This window comes from Aythya ferina, assembly GCF_964211825.1.
Source record: "Aythya ferina genome assembly, chromosome: Z".
In the NCBI taxonomy this organism is placed as follows: Eukaryota; Metazoa; Chordata; class Aves; order Anseriformes; family Anatidae; genus Aythya; species Aythya ferina.
Genome location: NC_140299.1, coordinates 4,746,169 through 4,762,536, shown reverse-complemented (window position 1 = coordinate 4,762,536; position 16,368 = coordinate 4,746,169). Strand labels below are relative to the sequence as shown.

The 16,368-nt window shown below is 36.4% G+C and overlaps 1 protein-coding gene across 2 annotated transcripts; it reads right to left on the bottom strand.

The window, feature by feature from the left end:
• Positions 1-2,164: 2,164 nt before the first annotated feature.
• SYT4 (synaptotagmin 4) lies at positions 2,165-13,768 on the bottom strand. Of its 2 annotated transcripts, none has more exons than XM_084505369.1 (4): positions 13,362-13,768; positions 9,681-10,495; positions 8,072-8,192; positions 2,165-5,823 (listed from the first exon to the last, which is right to left on the bottom strand). In XM_084505369.1, exons 1-4 carry the CDS (start codon positions 13,393-13,395, stop codon positions 5,516-5,518), a joined length of 1,278 nt encoding a protein of 425 aa, XP_084361495.1. In that variant the 5' UTR covers positions 13,396-13,768; the 3' UTR covers positions 2,165-5,515. The 2 variants fall into 2 exon arrangements, with proteins under 2 accessions (XP_084361495.1, XP_084361496.1); XM_084505370.1 differs by having other exon boundaries at positions 9,687-10,495.
• Positions 13,769-16,368: the final 2,600 nt, after the last annotated feature.

The window sequence follows — 16,368 nt, the reverse complement described above, 5'->3', positions numbered from 1 at the left end:
GGTCTGGCAACAGGGGGAAGAAAACACTCCTACCTGTGACTTCAGAGTAAATAAAGTGCTATTGTCGCTAAGAGCCAGTGGTTTATTGGAACCAGCTATGCTTAAACCTTGTGTCTGCATAGAGAAGTGTGGTAATTATTGAAGATAAGTTTCTCCTGGGGAGAGAAAGTTATAGCTGTTTAAATGTGGTGTTAATATATGTTAAATATATGTTATATATTATATATATTATATTATGTATAATATATATATATGTTAAAAAAAAAAAATAAATATCTGCTGACCTGTTTGGTGCCTGTTGTAAGGCCAGGCTCCAGGATAGTGCTGGAGCTTGCCCAGGTCTTGAACTATTACAGCTGTTCCATGTGTTCCAGTGTTTATCAGGGTGACTACAGAGTGTGGGGGGCAGGGGTAAGGTAAGTGGCCTACACGGTGTCTCTTCAGGCCTGCTGCTGTAGCGTGAAGGCTCGAGCAGAAGTGGACTCAGGCAAATGCCTGATTGTGTCACTGGTGGTATAAGCACAGCTTTTGCTTCTATGACCAGCTATTCTCTGCTTAAGTATGAAGTACTTCAAATCCACAATTGCCAAAGTAGAGTAATATAAACATAATAATAGTATAACAAAGAGACTAAGTCCTCCAACTTCTTGTCTTCCATTCTTACTTCTGAACTAAAAGATGCTGCCATGCTGTACATATAATTAGTGCTTCAAAGCCTCTGGACCTGAAGTCATGTTGCAGCTGCTCTTTAGTGATAGAAGGTAATAGATATTAAGGAAATGCCTACGAGAATTGAGAAGAACTTCTTGAATAAAGATTGTTGTTCAGGAGTTACCAACAGAGCAAAACTAGTCATAGCAGTTGTAAGAGCACCTTGACCTGTTTAGCAGCTTCAGACCTTATGAAGCAGAGGGCAGAGGCTGAAAGGTAGCAGTTTACACAGAACATATATGAGTCTTTTTTGAGGAAAAGAAGTATTGCTTATGTTGTTATGCATTGCTACCGTGTGTGCAGCATATTGTTATCCATGATACTATGTAAATACAAGGGGCTTATGGAATAGTGTTATACCTTAGGAATCAGACCTACTGCAAAGGGGAGGGCATCTGTAAGGTCTCCCTTGAGGACTTGTCTCTTGCAACAATTTGAGATACAAGTAGCAATCAGGACAGTAGCCTTGAGACATTCAATACAAGCCTGAGGCTCAACAGCATTATAGTCAAAGAAAGCTATAGATGTTCTCCATGTGTCCTGAAGAAAAGGTCTGAAATATGACTCATGAATCACCATTGTTTGAAGAGAACTGCATAATGCAGGGGGAAAAACAAAACAAAAAAACAGTTGCTGCACAGAAATGAAGAGCAGTCCTTCAGACTTGATACCTTTCCCTTGGGGACAGGAGATTTGGCAGGGAGATTTTGCCAACTTATATCCATAGGAGATGTTCTGTGTCATTTGTTTGTCAGTGGATCCTGTCATAGTTTTCACACATCAATTTATGTGACAAGGATCAGGGATCCATTCCAAGCAAGCGGTTGTAGGTTTACACTAGAATTCACTAAATGGCAATGTGTATCCCATATGTAGCCACCTTCCCTTCCCTTGATCTAGGTTTGTGTGGGTAAAATACCCTAATAACCTTAGAGGTGACAGCAACCAAGTTTGCATTTGTATGTAACATTTGAAGGAATGTGTTCTTTATCCATCTCATCTGATGAGAAAGTGCCTGACGTGACTACAAAAAAAGTTAAGGGTGTTACGGTATGATTGTCCAAGGAATCATTTTTCCTTCTGGAAGACAAAATGGAATGTCATCAGGATTCCAACAGTAATAGGACTTGTATTTTACTTCTTTCACCTAATATTCTAGAATTCATCCTCATTTTGTAGGACTCACATTTTCCAACATGGGCAATATCTCAAGTTCTAACCTGAGTATATAGTAAAATTCAAGACAAATCTAAGTATACACTAGGAATCTAGGAATAAAGAACATGTGATAAGCCTGGGTAATATTTTTTGCAAAGTAACTCTGATCCACCTCTATGAGAAGAGGAAGATTTTTTTTTTGTTTGTTTGTTTTTTGACAGAACCATGACAGAATAGATTGTAAGCACAAACAGTAGCAGAAGTCTCTGGAAAAGACACATTGGTGGGATAATTGTTTTGGGATGGGATGGACAAAAGCAGCAGTTTATTCTTGGCTTACACACATGGCACAACATACAGAACCAGCACAAATAACTTACAAAATCTCATACACCATGCTTCCTCTCGAACAGCTTCTATTAAGTTACAACACCATAACAAATCAGGTATTTAGTTACGACAGATTTCAGACATGGATAGCCTCCCATTCAAGGAGTTATTGTTTTTGTAAACTACTTAGACAAACATCATTTTTTTACATGTTTAATACAATACAGTATTGTTAACAGTGTTCAAGATATTCACAATGAGAATTGAATACTTTATAAAACAGCAGAATTTCTCATCTAGAGACAGGTCTACTTTTGCTCCCGCCTTGTCTGGTTTACAGATGTGTTACAAGCCTTCTTTACTCAACTTTCCAAGCTAAACGTTGCTTTAAATTAAAAACAAAACAAAGCAAAACAAAACAACAACAAAAAAACTACCAATATTTACATTGTTTCCAATTTAATAAAAATTTATTTGCTTCCCTTTCCCATTCCTACCCCCTATCCCCATCAACAACTGCCATTTAGCTGGTAGAAATATTAACCCTCAGGCTGCTATATAAACTTTAAACAATTCTGATGACAACTTGTTAGATGCAAAATGAACAATGGTCATAGCCCATCATTAAAGGGTGGCCTTTTTTTCTCCTGATGTCAGAATTTGTGTCCATTGGAGACAGATGACACCTGTCATCTGATTTTTAGAGATAATATGTTCTTTCAGTGCCGATGATGTACAATACCTCTTTTTTTTTTTTTTTTTTTTTTTTTTTTTTTTTTTTTTTTTTTTTAATTGCAGGTGATCCCACTCTATTTGGTGCAATCATGAAATTCTGTCCCTACTAGAAATGGTAACAATTGCGACCACACGGTACTTCCTTAAACTCTCCCAGACCATATTAAAACAAAGAGTGTCTCCCCCTGCCTATGGTCCCATTGTGCTGGGTTGTCTCACAAAAAGAGTTTTGCTCCATGATTCCACTTCAAATCACACTGAAGCCTGTGGGCATCTTTTCCTTGACCTTTGGATCTTTGACCTTGGTCTTTGAATTGTACTTGATATAATTATACTTGATATAATTGGGTTGGAAAACTCTAGCTCTTGAGCAGTTAATCAGCTTTCTAAAGAAATAAGCAAAAAAGATTCCTTTATACATAGAATACGCTTTTTTTTTTTTTTTTTTACATTGAGCTTTATCATAAAAAGCATGTTTATGTTATTTTGAAAATGAATTTTTACAGAACTTTATAAATGCTGTTATATCAAACACATTCTCAAAAACTGGAGAAATTACTGACAAAAAACCTGAAAGAGCCTCAATAGAATTCTTCCAGTACTATTTCTCTACTTGCATATTTCATATTTCAGTGTCCTTTACTGCAAATGTAATTTAGCTATATGGGAACAGGGAAAAATCAACAAATCCCCAACAGTTTTGAATGAGACCTGCATCCGTTGTTTAATGAAAGTAACAGAAACACATTTTTTAGTAACACTAAAACACTTTTTTTTTTTTTTTTCTTTCTGTTTTCTGGCATGCCCATTCTGTTATCTTTACTCACATTGAGCAATACCTTAATTCACAAATAGTTTCATTGACTTTAGTGGAATTACATGTGACAAAATGACATATGCAAAAATACTGAAAAACATTTTCCACTTTTTAAACCATTCTTCAGTTAACAACTAACATCATCATATTCTTCTTTATATATATTGTAATTAAAAATGACATAGGAGTAGTATTTTCAAACTTCTGTATCAGAAATCAGTGTACAAACTTTAGGAAGTAATCTTAAAGTTGTGCTATAGTCCAGACAGCCTAAAAATGCTTGAAGTGTGACCAAGAGTAAATTTCACAGGCCTAAATGCCCTGTTTATATACTTGGGTTTTAACACTTTTTATCCCCCTAGGCTGGCACAACTTAAGTTTAAGCATACATATGTCACACTAGCACAAAATTATAAAACTTTTCTTACCACCACCAATTTTCAGTACAATCAGTAATGGATATTAATGCATATCAGCTAAGTGAAATGCACTTTTCAAGTAGTATGTCTAACATAATACTGTACAGATTATAATGACTTTTTTTTTTTTTTTTTTTTTTTTTTCCCCTATCCTGCAAAAGTTCAAAAATGCATTGAACTTTGTATTTTGTGAGTAGACTTATTGACTGTAGTGATATAACTCACAGCTCAGGAAGCTAAACAGCTGGATAAGGTTTTGTACTCTGTCTCACAATTTTCTTTGTTTTCCATTTAATGAAACAATCAAAAAGAGAAACTTTTTTTTTTTTTTTTTTTTTTTTTTTTTATATTACTGAACGGCTTGAAATATAAATTGTGAAAGGTAATTGACAGTAGTGTCCTCTGTGTTTCCACATCTCATTTTAAGTGCTTTCTCTTGGCATGAAATACTAAAGGTGTAATCCTTATTAAAGAAAGAATGCAAGCCGTGCTTAATCCCAAATTTTAACTTTACTGTAACATGTACAGTCACCCGTAAAGGAGCCCTTTTGACAAGACAATGTATGTTAACTTAACAATTTATAGAATGTATCTTTTGGTCACTGTAACAAAACAGGTTATATATATACATATTAAAAAATCTAAGTGTAAATAATTATAGAGTATTTCCACACATAAAACAACTATTTGCACATGATGTGAAATGTAAAGCAAATTGCTGAAAATTTTTTCAGTCTTTGGGATGATCAAAGTATAAGTAACTGAAAATTACAACTAATGATTGAATTTTCATAAAAGAAGGTTTTTGATAGAGGGGCAAAAGGAATGCCCCTCCTACTCACCCTCACTCCCCATTGCTTTTAGACTCAACCCCTTCCCACAATAAGCCACCTTTTTTTTTGGTGTTCTTGGATCTAGCAATATATTTTAATGAGGTTATCTTCTCCTGTATAACAGTACTAATAAGGTTTCCAGTGACTTTTTTTTTCTTTTTTCTTTTTTTTTTTTTTTTTTTTTTTTTTGTAAAATGTAGTCCTTATTGAAGTTTATACTGCTTCAGAAGTTTTAGGCTATGTAAACTACAGAAGAATATAAATTTAATCAAATTAAGTGAAAGCCTAATGAAACAGAAAATCCTTTATTTACTGTGAAAATTCAGTTACCTTCTATTTTGATAATTCAATCCAGTTTTTATTGCCCCCCCCAAAAAAAAGAAAAAAAAAGAAAAAAAAAAAAAAAAGTATTGTAGTTACAAGCCTGTAATTATACATAGCAAAGAAAGAAAACTGCTCCTTGCCTATGGAAATGTATATAGTTTTTCAAGTTCCAACCCCTCTTTGAGCTGCTAACCATCACACAACATATGCCATTTGGCAATTTGTCTCCTAGGATATTCACAAATTTCCTTCCAGTGCTCTCCACCTGTTCCTTCTGCTGAAGATCCCAAGGTTAACTGGCCAATGACTTCATTTCTTGACCCTCTATCTGAATCTAAAACCAGAAATTCAATGCTGATATCATCAAGGCCCTCACAAGGAATGTCAAAGACAAACAATTCATTGAACACTGCATTGGGGGTACACTTCTTCACATGGGTTTTCTTTTTAGAAATTCTTTTCTTAGCATGGTACAGGTTCACTTTGACGTAAGGATCTGCAATGAAAAGAAAGAACACAGGCAAGTTATTGGACTGTCATTTAGAAATTCCTTGATCTAGCTGATGGGTGGTAAATTTTGTAATATACCAGAATTATGTCCCAGTGAGGGCTGGTTTCAAATTAGTAAAGATGATTTTTTTTTTTTTTTTTTTTTTTTTTTTGTGTGTGTGTGTGTGTATGTGTTTGCTTCTGAATTAGTCTCTTTAAGTTGCTTTTATGGCCACCAAATATGTAATCAAGACAGTCAGTAGTTTAGGGTGTGATTCATCTAACCAAATGCTGGTGTCTCCTCCATGAGATAAGTCCTGCCCTGTAGTCCGTTAACCCTCATCTTTACATCTCTACTGCCTCTAAAACTGGTCTGAAAGAACACAAAATTGTAATGAATTCTGACAAATATATATCACTATGTATTTACATGTAGCAGAAGTCTGCTTTTCACGCATTTTACAATTTTTACAATCATTTGTGTTAATAAGACTCATGGAAAGCAAAGCCTCAAAACCAAGAGAATAATCCCATGCTGAGAGAATGGATGTAATTCATTTCAGTTGCTTTTTTTTTTTTTTTAATAGTCAATTAGCTTGATTAAATTTCTCCCACAAATTTTTATTGAACAAATTTAACATTAAATTTTACTTGTAAGGCTTGATAGGATATGTACTTGGCTTTATGTCTGTACTGTACTATTGAAAAAGGGAAGAGAAAATATCCATATTTTATCTCTGTTAAGTAACTGAGTGTTTACATTCCTTGGAAGTTTTCAACTATTGCAAGATTCTTTCAGTGTTGTCTTCAACAGTGGCTATATTTTTTTTTTTCAGAGAAATTCTAAGGAACACTTTAGAAATCGTCCCTTTCAAGTACATTTATTTTGCATTTATATTTACATGTATTTCAGTGCCAATATGTGCCTGTTTCCAGATTGTAATGGTGCAGAGATGCAATGCTAATTCCTTTCTATCAAGTGAAGTAGTCTATGATGCATATTTAGAAATTTTGTGCCAAAGCTATCAGAGTGAAATGGTCAGATAATAATTTTTTTGTTACCTTGGATTGACAATGGTTTGACAGGAGTAAGGTACGATAGAATAGATCTTCACTTTCATAGTCTATCATCATAATAAACATTTTAAAAATTGGTTTTATATAATTAAAATGTTCATTAGCTTTGGAATGAGAATATGCTACACAAACGCTAAAAATATCAAAATCGATATCCATCAGAGCATTCATGCCATTGTTCATTTATTTTTAAATAACCATTTCTGACTGTTATTTCTGGCTAATAGATAAGGCTGGAATATTCGTCTTAATTTTATTAAGACTACTAGGAGAACTCATCACCGATATTTCTTGGTGTGAGAAGCAGAAAGACTGTGTTATTGGCTATAGTAATTATGATTCAGTGGTTGCAAAAACTACTTTTTTCTTCCTTCAAGAAAATCCTTTGTGTTGAAAGAGTTAAGTCTTATAGAGACTCAATAGCAGATGTGCTACACTTTTTATAGTCCTCTGCTGTGTACTGTTCTTGTGTATTTGTCTTATTCTCAGGTGGTTAGTATATTGCATTTTAAATTTTATTATATTATGTTATCTAGCATTAATGTGCATCTAAATGCAATTCTAGTATTGACTTCAAAGAAAGTTTCACTGAATGCAAAATGGCACAAATCATGAGAAGGGACTGCAAAATCTTTAGCTTATCCCAAGCAGTGGGATAGTTCACCTTTTCACCTTGTCAAATAAGTGTTAATGCTCAGTGGGCCAAATTCAGCACAGCTGTAACTGGTTGCCTTTTTGGATGCTAAGCTGAAATATACCATAATATTTGAGTATCTATGAGGATCCTCAGATGGGGATCTCACTTAATGAGGATCTCACTCAATGTTGATTGTAAGTAAACCGATCTTTTGTCATAAATAAAACCTTTTAGTATCTGCAAACAATATCCCATACTTATGGCAGATGGGTTCTGTTCAAGACAATGACAAAACTCATTGTCTTCCAGTGCTAACAGATGTCATATTTTTTCTAGTGTGTTTGAAGAATAAATTTCTAAAATATATACCCTGCAAAATAAAGCATTGACCTAGATATGAATGAAATTAATAGACTAGAAATAATACAGACAGCTTTTCTGCATTTCTCAGCTATTTTTAATATTTGAAATGTCACATTTCAACTGTCTTCTATCTGGTTATTGTACATACTTTGAGCTTATTCCTTAGTAAAACCATTACCTGATAATCCTGACACATCAGACTTAGGTAGATGCCTGGCTTTTAAAACAACAACAGTTAGCGTATTTGTTGTAGACTGATAACAGAGAGAGATCAGTAATTCTCCACGCCCAGATGATTTCTGAGGAAATAAAAGGAAAAAAAAAAAAAAAAAAAAAAAAAAAGACTATTTAAGAGCAATTATATAATTATATTGACAACACTTAGAGCTAATATTTCTCAAATGTCAAATTACCGTGCATCTCAGACTGGTGTAAAAGTGTATAATTAATGGAGCTATGCTGTTTTGCCTAGCAAATATAACTTCCCTGTACTACAGTTACATAACTCTTCTTATCATTGATTATTAGACTGAACAAAAGTAAATAAGTAAATAAATAAATAAATGAAAATATGGGTTGACATGACATCATTATATTCACAGATGATAAATGGAATCCTATGGGGGTGTGAGGGGGATTCTCAGTGAAAGAAAAACATCTTAAGGAAAAAAAAAAAAAAAAGAAAAAAAAAAAACTTCTGTGAAAACTATGTTGATAAAAAATGAAAGGTAATTCACAAAAATATCTTCAGTATAACCTTTTTAGCCATTAGCTATTCAAAAACAATTAGTGAAATCTCATCCATGACACTTTCTAAAATAATATAAATGGAATAAAAGTGAGATCAAAGATTTTCTCTATCATTATTAGATTTAAATTTGCAGGAGTAATTTAGTTCACCAGAAGTCAATGGAAACAAACAAAAAGAGTACCTTACGTTCCAGAAAACCTAGTAAGTTATCAACAAAATACCAGTGACGTAGTTAAAGTTGTAATATAGTGATAGAATATCAAAATAATATTAGTTAAAGGTGTGTTGTTTGGGAGACATTTATTTAATTTGTCAGCATGCTTGTTCTTTGAAAACAATCAGATTGAAAGTCAATATACAGTCCACTTCCTTAGCAGAGACTAAAAGACTTGTGTGTGAGGCATGTGCGTTTCTGTGGTTCAGCTATGATTGTAGTCTTTACATTCTGAAATTATAAAAAAATATATTACATATTTTTATGTATTTTAGATATTACATATTTTTAGTCTAGTGAAGTTAATATGCTTTGGCATTGACTTCAGTGGGGCTTTGCCATCTCCCTCATATCTTATAGTCCTTAGAATTGCTACAGCCTCTGCCATGGTTGTTATGAGAGAAAAGGTAGTTACAGCTCTGAAGTGAAAGAATGTGCTACTGCACCACCAGTAGAGTCTCAAAGAGGTTCCAGTTCCTTCAATAAAGACTACCTGTATTCTTTAAGAACTTGCTTATCAACCCCTGGAGATGAAGTGAAAGATTTGCATCGATTTCAATATACTTTGAGAAAATATGATTTCAAACAGAAAAGAGGAGTATAATAATAATAATAATAATAATAATGTATAAATCTTTGCATTCTTTCCTGTAATGTTCTTTGATTTCATTTGTATAGCTACTTCCTTATGCTGCCACTATGGAAACATCTCAATAGCTCATATGGTAAACTTGTACTCTTCTCTTTCTCTAGCAACATTGCACAAGAATCATAGCTAAAACTAGTACAACACTTCTAAATTTTAAATAAGAAATATGTTACCCTAACATTTCTTTTGATGATCTCTCTGTCCATTAGCATCCTTCCTTCTGACAATTCAATTCCTGCAAGGGGGATGAGGACTTCTCCAATGACATCATCTCTGGAAAACCTGTCAAAGCTCAAGATCATAAAGTGAAGTGTTAAGTCTTGAATTTGGCTGTAGGGGATCCCATAGAATGTGAAAGTCTCATCAAAAGCTGGATCTAAGGTTTTTCTCAGCACTCTGGTTTTCACCTTGTGCTTTTTCTCAGGCAGAATTGTCATTTTGATGTAAGGATCAGAAGTCATTGACTGTTCATCCATTGCTGGCAGACCACGTGCTTCCTTGATGTTCACTACAAATGCCTTTTTCTCAAAGTTGTACTCTAAAGAGAAAAAAAGAGTTCCTAGCTTGTCTTGTTTTTCTTCAGATGACAAGGATGTGATGGACTTTAAGCTATCAGGGGATACTGAATCTTTCTTCCTTTCTGAAAATTGTTTTGGAGACACATTTTCAAGATTTGGAGAGCTCTGCATTTTAGAGGTTGTTTTGGGGAAATTGCCGTTTAGATCTTTCTTCTCCAGGTCTAGATGGAGAGAATTCTTAGGCATTGCCGATTTGTTCTTTGCTTCACTTTTATCATCTGCTCCAAACTTCTTCTTACTGTTGAGATTCTCAGGATAAATATCAACTCCCTTCAGAACATGGACAAATTTATATGGAGGGGTCTTATTGGATTTGGAAGATTTGCGCTGGCAGCAGATCCAAGCAAAAAGGGAGACAGAGAAGACAAGGCCAAATGCACTAAAGATCCCAACCACTGTAGGAATTTCATCTGCAAATTAAATAAACAGCAACAAGCACATAAACAGCAATGCCTTGGACTCTGTGTGATATTTAATAAAGTAAGAATTTAGCAAAATAAACTGATACGGGATGGTTATAGCAGCAGAGTCAATGGACTGAAAGTGCTTTGCATTGTACATATCGCTCGCCACCTGCAGGCGTGAATGTGCAATCCCATACAAAGACAATTTCTATGTTAGTATTTTTCCAAATATTGGGTGTCTGGAAGGAAAATGCTGTTCTCATCCTAACAGCAATAATCATAAGTGATATAATAATAAGTATATAATCATAAGTGATAGCTCGACTATCTCATCCCTCTAGGTGTAGTTTCTGTGTTTATATGTCAGTGAGTAAAACTATTTCAGGTTTCATCTTTGAATTTATGTAGCTTTATTGGTTAGGTAATACCGATTCTGAAGTATGTGTTACTTATAGATACAGCATCTGCTTTTCACACCACTTCCTAGAACACTTTGTACACTCAATTAACCCATTCTTATGGTCTAATCCCATAACTGCAAGGTATCTCTTGAAAAAAAAAAAAAAAAAAAAAAAGTTTACTGGTTAAAAGTTAGAACACTCAACAGTTTCATTTCAATGGGATTTTCAGTACTTTGCTGGAAAAAGACTACCATGTTATATTTAGGATATAAAAAAGGATATATTTAGGATAATTATATTCCATGTGTATTACACAGATGGATGTGACACTGGGCAGTCACACGTGAGTCCAAAGCTGAAAAAATTGCTTAAGTGATACCTTTCAATTTAAAACATTATGAATCAAAGCCATGGGGAGTTTACAGGAAGGGTGACTACTTTTTAGCAGCATATAAGAAAAACATAAAAACTGAATTCTCCTCTAGCTTAATATGAATCCTATAGTAAAATACTGAATGAAGAGAAAACTGAGCAAGCCTTCCAACCTCAATTGTCATGTGGATACATTAGTTACATATAGAGTATCATTAGCCCTTCACAAGGATTCATCGAAAGGGCAAATGAGCACAACTAATTGGAAATCCAATTTTGCCCATAAGTAACACTACTAAGTGAGTTTAAAACTCCCACAATATAACAATAAGAGCTTAATCTTTATTCTCTGCAACAATGGAGACCAGTAGAATATTAATGGAATGACATTGTTTATGCATAAAAGCAATTGTGTAACAGTTCTGGTTCCTCTAATTCACATCCAGGAGGATCTGCTAATTATTTGCAAAACTATCCCCCTCTATGAATTACTAAATCAGGTTCATCTAGGTAAAAGCTGGACAAATAGATGTGCTAACACAATAACTTTGCTTTTCAGTGCGATGAGTCAAAAAAACAAACAAACAAACAAAAAAAAACAATAGTAACGCAACAAAGTAGGACATCATGTTCCAGCACAGAAGGAATCAAGCCTGGCTATTAATTGCTTCTGACAATACTCATGCCACTTCACCTTTACCTACAAACTGTATCAATCTACGTACTTAATCATAAGGATTTAATGAAAGAACTGAAAGATATATACATAATCAAAACCTATTTTTTTCCAAATTAAACACGTGGCTCTGAGTTACAAGAATTCCCTGGGCTGCAGAAATTTAAATGTACATGGCATAAAGATAGAAAGTAAGGAGTAATTGAAAATTAATTAGAATATTTTAAATAGCTTTTAAGAAAGATTTTCACATTTTCAATACTTTTTCAAGAGATGACACAAACATTTTATATTAATGAAAATGATGCTATATTTTTATTCTACAACTACTGAAAGCAGTGGTAGAATCAATTTAGTATTTAAAATATTAATTAGCTGACTTAAATAAGTAATTAGATGAGGATGATGTCACAAGCATAGCTAGAGAAATCAAGTGGGTGGGGCAGGTAGGAAAGAAGAGGGAACGGTAACTAAAATGTTTTTATATTTATAGCTAATTATATTACAACATGAATTTCTTGCTGTTGTCATAATTTAAATGAGTTAGTTATCATTCAAAGCAGTGTATTAATAGGAAATATCACTTATTGATCCTGGGAGAAATTATTGTTTCAGTTATGTGATGCAAATCTGGAGTAACTTCACTTAAGTCAGTGGAATGATCCCTGAATTAAACCACTGCTAAAGCAAATAACATCCAGGCTAGAGTCAATATTTGTAAAGCAGAGTTCAGAAACATTTCTACTCACAGCTTTTCTGAGTAAAGCTATTTAGTTACCTGTTCCATAAGTGCATATTATGACTTTTTCTGAAACTTCCTTTATCACAGTTATTCAATATGTAAAAATGACACAACTCAAAAGTTCATTGTTACCATTGCTATTCTCAGTGAACACAGATTAATCAAGACAGAGCTGTTTAGCCAAAAACACTGGGATCCTGTACTTTCATCCTCCTAGCAATGTTCTTTACAGGACTACATTTGACTTTAACTAAAGGTTGACAAGTCTTCCTCTATGACAAGAAAAGAAGAATGACAATTATTTCAAGAATGACAAAGATTTTATCTGTGGCACAAGATGTATTTACATCATTTAAGTCCAAAGCCATGCTACTTCAACTGAGACAGAGAAAACAACCTCATCCAAAAATGCACCCAGTCAAACCTCTCCATCTCCCCCAGTGATTTAGTGTGGGGAACGGGCAGGGGGAAAGGAAGAGAGAGGGATAGAAGGGCAAGAAAGCAAATTTCCCCAACTTCTGGAATCGAACAGAACTAGGGAAAATAAGGTTCCTCCCAACACGCCGCGGGCGGTGAGGCGCTGGGGTGGCTCAACAGAGCCTCCCTGCATGCTCTGCTCCTGGGGAAGGGAGCAGCCCCCAGCAGACCCTAGCCCCTCTGCCGGGACGGGGATGCGCTTACCGAAGTGCTGGCGACTGGCCGCGATCGGAGCCATGTTGGCGGTGTGTGCTGCCCGCGGAGCTGGGAATGATGCCCGCGGTGCAGGAGATGCTGTCGCCGGACCTGGGGATGCTGTCCACGGTGCTGGAGCCTGAGCCTCACCCCCGGTGTCCAGAAACCTGCCCGGAGCCCTGTCTCTCAAACCACCCGGGCAGCCGGCTTTTCCAACGTGTTTTTAAAAAATAATAAAATAAAAAAAAAATCGGAAAATAAAACCTGGAGACACGAGCGGTGGAGGAGGAGGAGGAGGATGAGAGGGGGCTGGAGGAGAGGGGGGAGGGGAAGCTTCGGTCCTCCCCTTTGCACACTGATTTGCAACCCCCTTCCTGTTTTGGCTTTTCTGAGTAGCTCTGCTCCGAGACTGAAGACGTGGTTGAAACCCAAATTGACGCAATCCTGACGCTACAGGGCTGAAATCAGCACCTTTCCCACTTCCCATCCCCCCCTCCCAACCACCACACCCTCCCTCTCTTCGTCCCTTCTCTCCCCCTTCCCCCCCCTCCATCTTCCTTCGGATTGAACATGCACTCATCGATTATTTTAACTGCCCTGCTGCAGGATATGAGCTCTCACCCTCTGTCGGACACAGACAAGGGAATGCTAATTCAATGTGTCTTGCGTAATACACGGGTGTGTCTGTTTTTCTGGGGTAAGATCTATTTATCTGCTGATTTATCTATCAGGCTACAATGATGTGAAGGAGATGCCAGCTCAGATGGTCCAGACACCTTGGCTCCAACTGCAAGGCAGTTTTCTCCTATGACTAACGTGATACACTTAATAGATTTGAATCACGAAAACTCCTGATGTACCTTCTCCCTGTCCCTCCTCCCTGACTTCTCCCCACTAGCCACCCCCATACAAAACTCTAAGCCCTAACTTTGCAAATATATTTCTCTTCTCCTCTTGACCTTCCTGCTTGTCTGGGAAAGAGCTGACTCTACTGAGATACTTCTGGATTTTACCCATTTTACATGTCTGTCTACCAGTCTGGACTAAGAACATGTAAGGGGGAGGAAAGGGGCTGGCAGATAGGAGGACTGAAGGAAAACAGAATGAGAAAGCAGAGCTGCCTGTAACTAGAACCACTACAGCATAAAATAAGCCGAGCTAAATTCTGGTGCAACAGAGCTGCAAAACCAGCACCTGGCATCTGACTCCTCCTGGATTCAGAATGGTAGCAGCCAACTTTGGAGACCAACTGCTGCATAAATGGGAAACAGGTGTAGTTGCTTTTCTAAATAACAAAATTTAGATGCAAGCATAGTCTGGCATGACCCTGCCCCACAATGGGCTGCTTGGACGTCTTGCCTCCCCTTAAAAACATGTACTTCCTTCAAACTGAAGCCAGTGAAGTTTCTTGAAGTTCAGAAATATAAAAATTGGAAGGCCAAGGAATCATTGCAAGCTATTGTCCAAACACAGCTGAATGAAATGCCTATCTAGTCCTGAGAACTGGAAACACACTGACTAATATTGTTTATGCTTATCTGCTTCTGTTACACCTTTAGCAACTTGGCCTTGGTATGTACCTGCACAAGACTTCCATGAGCAATCAAATCCACTTCTCCAACCTTCTTTATATCCTATCCCATTCAATAAAACATATAAAATAGCTTCCCACCACCACTCTTTTTACAAACACCTGGAGTCCAATGAACTATTTTTTCAGCTTTTATGTATGTTTTGGCAGCACAATTTGATCTGGGATGTTTGGGTTCAGATGTTGGCACTAATCCATGTACATCTGGCTCAACTTCTCTCTTTTTCCTGTCAGTCCTCCCTCCTCTCAGCCCTGCTATCCACTTCTCTTTCTCTGTCCAAAATTCATCTGTGCTCAGAATGTGCATCCATTAAAAGTAATTACATTTGATTTAAAACCACTTTCCAGGTATACAAGCCTCCAGACATGACTGAAATAAACAAGATCCTTAAGTGAATTTAGAATTAAATGTGTTTAACTGGGTTGTTAAACTATTATAAACTGTTCCAGCATCTTGAATTTAAGAACACTAGACCAATAATAAATATATGGTATACTGTGTTAGGTTATTAATCCTAGATGAGCTAGGATATTGTGAGCATATATTTTGACATTGAATTACTGTCAATAGTTTGTGAAGATGATGATGATGATTGTTATTATTATAAATTTGAATGAAATCTGAGACATCCTTTGATGATATATACAAATATATGGACCACATGAAAGTATCACAGAATCACAGAATTTAAGGGGTTGGAAGGGACCTCAAGAGATCATTGGGTCCAACCCCCCTGCCAAAGCAGGTTCTTTAGAGCAGGCTGCCCAGGTAGGCATCCAGACAGGCCTTGAATATCTCCAGACAAGGAGACTCATCAACCTTCCTGGGCAGCCTGTTCCAGTGCTCTGCCACCCTCACCATGAAAAAGTTCTTTCGTATATTGGTGCGGAACTTTCTGTGATCCATTTTGTGACCATTACTTCTTGTCCTGTCCCCACAAACCACTGAAAAGAGGTTGGCCAAATCTCTCTGTCTCCCACACTTAAGATATTTGTAAACATTGATAAGACCCCCTCTCAGTCTTCTCTTCTCAAGGCTGAACAGAACCAGGTTACTCAGTCTTTCCTCATAGGGAAGATGTTCTAAGCCCCATATCATCTTTGTGGCCCTCCGCTGGACTTTTTCCAGGAGATCCCTGTCTTTTTTTGTACCGGGGAGCCCAGAACTGGGCACAGTACTTCAGGTGACGACTGACCAGGGCAGAGTAGAGGGGGCAGATCACCTCCCTTGACCTGCTGGTCACATTCCTTTTAATCCATGGAAGGAGTGTGGCCAGCAGATCCAGTTCTGGGCTCCCTGTTGCAAAAAAGACAGAGATTTCCCAGAAAGAGTCCATTGGAGGGTCATAAAGATGAGGGCCTGGAGCATCTTCCCTATGAAGAAAGGCTGAGACTTCTGGCTCTGTTCAGCCTGGAGAAAAAAAG

Coding starts and splice junctions, on each gene's coding strand:
- SYT4 (XM_084505369.1), bottom strand. CDS start 13,395: ATGGCTCCGATCGCGGCCAGTCGCCAGCACTTCG. Junction 10,496..13,361: donor GGCCAGTCGCCAGCACTTCG/GTAAGCGCATCC, acceptor TTTAATTTGCAG/ATGAAATTCCTACAGTGGTT. Junction 8,193..9,680: donor TCATCAAAAGAAATGTTAGG/GTAACATATTTC, acceptor TTATTTCCTCAG/AAATCATCTGGGCGTGGAGA.